Source organism: Poecilia latipinna, unplaced genomic scaffold (genome assembly GCF_001443285.1).
Source record: "Poecilia latipinna isolate Pla-1442-1.1 unplaced genomic scaffold, P_latipinna-1.0 Scaffold2810, whole genome shotgun sequence".
Taxonomy (NCBI): domain Eukaryota; kingdom Metazoa; phylum Chordata; class Actinopteri; order Cyprinodontiformes; family Poeciliidae; genus Poecilia; species Poecilia latipinna.
The window spans coordinates 1-6,857 of NW_015115426.1; the positions used below are offsets into that span (position 1 = coordinate 1).

Genomic DNA, 6,857 nt, shown 5'->3' on the forward strand with positions numbered 1-6,857 from the left:
AAATAAAAGAAAACTAAAAATAAACATGACATATTATTCACCGAGTCACAAATAAATGATGACGCCATGATTCCATAATCTTGAAGAGAATCTCACAGCACTAAAAGCAGGATTTACTAAAATTGCAATTATATTATTGCATGACACAGATAATCTACACATGCATAATATTCCTGAGCGCAGCTGCACATGTGGGAACAGCATTATGTACAAACTTATGTCTAGCACTGCTCCATCTAGGCACTTTGAGTAGGAGCCTCATGCCATCATTGTAGGACACACAAAGTTTCTGCAGGCGACGATTTTTTGTATCGTTACCACAGATGGGCCGTGTAATAATGTGATTCATGAATATGATTTATCATTTTAGAGTCAAAGGAAAATTTCTTTGTTGATAGATTAAATAGTTTCATCTTATTTTCTTCTATATATAAGACTCTACAACAAAAAGTCTCAATAATATACATGGCACTGTAAAAACAAAGATGTGAATTGTTGCTTATATCTTTAACAATCCTGGTTGTAACAACCTGGGTTGTTATTCTTCTGTACCTAATTCATTTGTTTATTGACTTTTGCTCAATTAAATTTCTTACATATACATTGTGAATGGTATTTTTATTATAGTTGATCATGTTGTTTTTCATGTGTCTTTATGTCATTTGTTCCTCCCATAATTGATGGAAATATATAGATTTGACTTTGGTATTCTGATTTAGTAATGTAACTAAATTTAGTAATGTAATTATATTAGTTGTATTACCACCCCCACGCCACTAGAGGCAGTAACAGGACCGAAAAGATGCGACTAAGGAGCAGATTCAGAAGTACACCAAAAGCTACAGAATTTGTTAAAAACTGTGAGCTGCGCTAAAGTAAATAAAAGAGAGAAGTTCAAATACATTGAGAGTGAAACTCCTTCCTAAAGGTGAAAATATATCACAGATTTCAAAATAAAATAAAAACGGAAATATAGGAAATAGCGCCCCCTTAACTTCTGGAGTGCAATGGTCCCATTTCCAAATAAGGTAAGAGACTGACAGCGGTCCGTTCCCGCCCCTTTCTGTTTGCTGCAGCGAGGTGGACTTGGTTGAACTGGACCGTTCCAGGTCGCTATCAAGCTAATTTTCTGTTAGCAGTTTTACTAATCTTTACATCACCAAAGCTCAGTAAAACAAACCTTTATCTTGGCTTTTTTCTGTTCTTCCTCCTTCTTTTCTCCCTCCCTGAAGGATAAGTCCTTTTTTGAGACATTGTTTTGCTAACTTCTGACCGGAGCTTTGGACGTTTGGATGCTCATTGCAGCTCATGTTACCGACGAAGCGTGCGGTACCTACCGCGGCCACCAGGGGGCCCCAAGAGCAATTTATTTTTTCCTCCTTTAATATAATTTCTACATATATTATCAAATATATGTTATTGTAAAAACAAATAACTTCACAGTGAAATTGTGTGTTTTTGATATTATGACATAGAAATTACTAAAAAAAATAAAGTAATAAAAAATTAGCCCACTTAGGACCCCAAGCCTTAGTGGCCTTGGGGTCCCAAGTGGGTGCTTAGTTTGCTTATGCCTTGGCCGGCCCTGTGTAAAAGAATAGTCTTTTTGCCCTCCTGCGTTGTCCGCATGCGCAAAATTTTAAACGTAAACAATAACATGTAGGGGGTCTATATTTGTAAATCTGACCCCCTACAGATTATGATTAATCATCACTTTATTGATTAAATCAGTGTCTCACCAGCTATGAACCTCACCACACGTCACCGATCTGTATATAAGAGGAAAACTATTGAGGATGTGAGATTGAATATAATAAAGTCTTTCCAGACAGAGACAGTGGAGGAGCGTCTCCAAGTGGACTCTTGTCTCATTGTCCAAATGACAGAAAGAGCAGTGACAGACAGAACACATCACAAGGTTTGTTCGTAATGAAGTATTTGGAAGTCCAAACCTTTTTCCATCTGATATGAAACAAACTGTCTCCAGTAGTGGGTCACATGAGGTGTAGCAGCAATGTCCCTCTGAAATAAGGATCTTATATTCCTGTTTCTAGTGGAGGGTTTAGAGGAGAAGCATTTTACCCACAGCAGATTCAGAAACAGAGCAGGGTCTGCAGCTCTGTCCTCCGTAGGATGAAGATGCCCTTAAAGAGCAGAACGTCTTCAGGAATGGCTGGGCTCCAGCAGGTGGATAAAAACTCAGACCAAGACTTTTCGTACCCGTCAGAGTTAAATAATTGTTTTACAAAAATAATATTAAACCAGTTAAGGAAAAACAGATTGATTTTTGTAAAGAATATTCTGGTTATTCCAGATGAGAAAGAAAGTTTATAAACTAGAGCAGGCAGGGAGAGTCCGCTTGTGATAACTGGATAGTTTAGGGGAAGTTTTTCTACGTTGTATTTAGACTTCAGTAAAAATGAAAGGCCACCAAGTTTAGAGAAAATATAATTAGGAATAAAATTCCACAAAGAGTCAGGGTTCAATAAAAAATTCTGATCCAGTTGATTTTAAATGTACGATTTAAGGATAAATCTGAAACGTTTAGCTTGCATCTTTCTTTGGGATCTTTTGTGATAATTACCCCAAGATATGAAACTTGTGTTTTAACAGGAATGTTGTAAAGATGGGATTCGCTACAAGATGGCAAGAAATTCACATTCATTTAAATTAAGTTTGAGGGCTGAAGCATCAGAGGAACCTGCTGGGTTTCAAACCTTCAACCCTAGATCACTCACGTGACAGCCCAGTGGGCGGGGCTAAGCATCCAGGGGGCGGGGCCTGTAGAAAACAGACCAACACCTCCACCTTCTGGGCGGCTGCAGGAACTGCAGCTAGACCCAGAATTATGAGGACCATCTGTGATCAGTCAGGAGGCTGAAGCAGAAGAATGTAGCAAATGCAGGTGTTGATATTTGGGGGTCATCTGGCCTGGAGAAGTTTTATGTTTATTATAACATGTTGATGTGAGCTGCACTACAGTTTAATATGCACTGATATTAAAAACACCAGTAATTAGTTTCTGATGCAGACTGAGCTACACTCATGAACCAATCACAACAGTCAGTAGGTGGAGCAGAGCGCTAGCCCCGCCCACTTAGAGGAAAAAGCATCTTCTCTAAAGGAAACATCGTTTATTCACATATTTTCAAACTTAGAGAACAAAAATGCAGCTTCAGGAACTCAGATCTCCAACGCAGAGAGAGGTCAGTGAAGTAGACAAAAATACAACAACCAATCAGAGAACAAACAAAAGCCTCCAGAGACAGACCTGAAGCTCAGGAACCAATCAGCAGCCAGATCTTTGCTGCTTATAGTAAATAAAACTGGTAAAAAAAACACCAGGCCCCGCCCCCTGTAAGCCCCGCCCCTCAGTCCTCCAGACACTGGCCCGCCATCAGCATGTACTCGTCCATCTCCTGGTCCAGGCGTCTGCGGGACATGGACATGTAGTCGTCCAGCTGCCGGTCCAGCCTGCTTCTGGACAGAGACATGTACTCATCCAGCTCAGCATCCAGCTGCTGCTTTGGGACAAAGCCCCGCCCCTTTGAGGCCGTGGCCCCGCCCCTCCACAGCGTGGGGCCCCGCCCTCCTGTCACAGGACGGAGATGATGAGTGGTCAGATGCATCAAGGTTCTGCAGATGATGGACCGAACAGATCACAGTTCAGTTCAGATCAGATCTGAACAGTTCATCTGAACCGACCTTCAGACTGGTTCTGCAGGTCCGATTTCTCCACCAGGTGGCGCTGTCCCAGCCGACTCAGCAGGTTCCGCTGTCCTGTGGAGAAGCAGCAGAGAAGAAGACCGGTGGGTGCAGGAGACCCCCTGCTGGTTTGAGGCCTGGCTTGTACCTGACCTCTGACCTCTGGTCGTGCTTTCTTTCCTATAAAGAGTTCCCACAAGTCTGAACCGGAAGTGATCTGTGCCACTGAACCGCTGAGCAAAGCACAGACGGTCCAAGGATTCAAGAGGAACAAAACCAGAATATATTGTTGCTCTTGACCAACCAGAGTAAGATACAGGAACAAAATGGCTGCCGTGGGGATCGACCGTATCAGGCAGAGAGGAAACAAGCTGCTCTGACCGCCAGCCATCGCTCACCACCTGCAGAGCAGGAACAGTTCCTTCACCTGAACACATGGCTGCAGACCAGCAACGTTTAAACAGACAAACTGAATAACGAGGTTCTGCTGAATGGAACCGTCACGATCCAGCAACATAGAGGCTAAACACTGAGGCTACGCGTAGCAACACAGAGGCTAAACACTGAGGCTACGCATAGCAACACAGAGGCTAAACACTGAGGCTACGCATAGCAACAGAGGCTAAATATTGAGGCTACACGTAGCAACACAGAAGCTAAACACTGAGGATACGCGTAGCAGCACAGAGGCTACGCGTAGCAACACAGAGGCTACATGTCAGCTTGGCTAGCAGCTAATTCAATTCAGCTTAGTTCAAAAATACTTTATTAATCCCAAAGGGAAATTAAATGTCATTTTAACTCATTAACCTGTCATTCACGAGAGGACCCAAATTTGGGTCCTCTCGTCTCCTCAGCAGCCCTTGAGGACTGGAGTTTGACACCCCTGTTTGTGAATGACAACCTGTGAATGACAGGTTAATTGAAATTCTTCAGTTATTGTAGATGCTGGTGGCTGTTGGCAGGAAGGATCTCCTGTAGCAGTCTGTGTTGCAGTGACTCTGAAGAAGCCTCTGATTGAAGACGCTCCGCCTTCCTGAGACATGAAGAAGACGGTCAGGATTGGCCAGAACATTATTGATCCTATGAAGAATCCTTCTTTGCATCATCATCACCAGATCCAGAACAGAACCAGCCTACTTTATCAGGCCATTTATGCTAAGCTAATGCTGCTACTTCAGCAGCAAATATAGCTGATATTTATCAGAAACTAGTCCAGTAATATCTATAGGAACTCATTTAGTTCATAAGTTGGGAATGAGGAGAGAGCTTGTTTATTGTTGTCATAGTAACTCCATAGGAACTACCATGACAGTTGGTTACAGTGCCTACCAAGATGGCCGTCAGTGTGATGTCACATGAGAAGCTTTGATCGCAGCTCAGCTGCTACTCACTCCTGTAGGGGGCGCTGCACCTGCCTCTCCAGGTGTACTTCCTCCTGAAGCTCCAGAACCCGGGCTGCCTCCAGGACCAGTGCCGTCGGGTCAGCCCGCGGGTCAGCAGCGGACCCCCCAGTCGGGTCCACACGCTGCCCCTCACACGCAGCTGCCTCCTCGGGCAGGTGGGCGGAGCCTGACACACACAGGACCAATCAGACACCCCGTTACCATGGAGACACAGACCCCAGGATCAGAACCGGACCGGATCCGTCCCGATCCCACTGAAAGGTCAGAGGGGTGGAGCTTCAGCTCACCTGAACCAGCGCCATTCTCATCCTGCGGCTCCTGGAACCGGGCCTGCCGGGTCGGGTCAGCCGGGTCGTCAGAAGCTGAGAGAAGCTGAGGGACACCTGGCGTTAGAGCATAGCTGGTTCTGGGTCGGTTCTGGGTCGGTTCTGGATCTCACCGCTCGTTCAGGGAAACCGTCGAAGTGCTCCTCAGGTACAGCGGGCCGGGCCGGGCCGGCTCCATCAGAATCTGCCTCTGTAGCCGGGTTCTCCTGTAGAACCAGCAGCAACAGAACCAACATCACAGCGACTCGCTTCACCAGAATCTATCCTGCAACATGGACCCAACCCATCCCAACTAGAACCTGCACGTGAGGACGCTCAGACCCGGTCCGTTTGGACCGGGTCCGCTGGTAGCGGTTCTGATGCTGGCTGAGTTCTGAAAAACTTCAAAATGGAGGTAGCCTCCTAAATATTTATACATTAGAGACGATCAGGTTTATTGCTGCCGATACCGATACCGATCAGTGATATTGGCTGTTAACTTTTCACTGTAGGCATAAATGATTCTATGTTATCTGGCAATAAATTCACCTAATTTAGAGATGACACATATTTCAATACACGTCTAGAATCTGTTTTCAGCTCCAAGCAGCTGCTGCTGTGAGAGCTCACCGTCTGGAGGCTGAACGGCTCCGTCTAGGAAATATTACCACCAGCAGCGGCGGTCCGACACCAGAACCAGAACCAGAGTCTCACTCCGCGGCTCCAAGACTTGGATTATTGTTGGGGTTATTTGTTTAGCTCTCTGAGCGTGATGCTAATCCGGTGAGTGTTGGTAGCTGCGCTGCTCTACCTGCTGATGTCTTTTCTTCCTGCACTGATGCAGCCAAATCAATCAAGTTCTTGTTTTTAAAAATCATATTAGATTCGTGGTGCGTGGTGTCGTGCTTCACCCTGAGGTAATTCTCCGCCGCAACTCGCAAACGTCCCCAATCAGTTAAAGTTCCTCACTACAGGAGAGCAGCTGCAGGCTGAGAAGGGAGATAAATGTGATCGGCAACAAGAGACGCTGATTGATTACCAATCATACGCTTTTTAACTGAAATCAGCCGATTATGATCAGTGGCAGTCAGATCAATCGGCACTCCTCCAGTTAGATATATATATTCCAACCCCTAGCCCCCTGCAGAAGAGCCAACTGCTATCATGGCAGACTAACGGACCTCCATGTGTCACCAGAGACATTTTTTTAGTCATTTCTTCCTTATAAATCAACACTGAGGCAAAGACGGCAGGCAATAAAATTCTGTAACTAGTCCCAGGTCAGGCCTGTGAGGTTATTCGCAGGAAATAACGAGAAATCAACGATAAAGCCAAGAGGAAAAGTGATGAGGGACAAAGTCTGGTTGGATGTGAGTGTGAACGCTGTGGGACGCAGTTTGCAGGTACAAAATGGTGAGAAATGACTTAAATAAAACTGGCT

The 6,857-nt window shown here is 44.9% G+C and overlaps 1 protein-coding gene across 2 annotated transcripts in view; it reads right to left on the reverse strand.

Annotated features, from left to right (window-relative positions):
- Nucleotides 1–3,117: 3,117 nt before the first annotated feature.
- The window catches only part of LOC106939238 (uncharacterized), a 15,300-nt gene continuing 11,560 nt past the window's right edge, over nt 3,118–6,857 (reverse strand). For both annotated transcript variants that reach the window (XM_015021587.1, XM_015021586.1), the window contains exons 3-7: nt 5,551–5,643; nt 5,399–5,483; nt 5,100–5,277; nt 3,706–3,780; nt 3,118–3,592 (exon numbers count right to left, since the gene is read on the reverse strand). In XM_015021587.1, the coding sequence (XP_014877073.1) occupies nt 3,372–3,592; nt 3,706–3,780; nt 5,100–5,277; nt 5,399–5,483; nt 5,551–5,615 (624 nt within the window). In that variant the 5' untranslated portion in view covers nt 5,616–5,643 and the 3' untranslated portion in view covers nt 3,118–3,371. The remainder of the gene's footprint in view (nt 3,593–3,705; nt 3,781–5,099; nt 5,278–5,398; nt 5,484–5,550; nt 5,644–6,857) is intronic.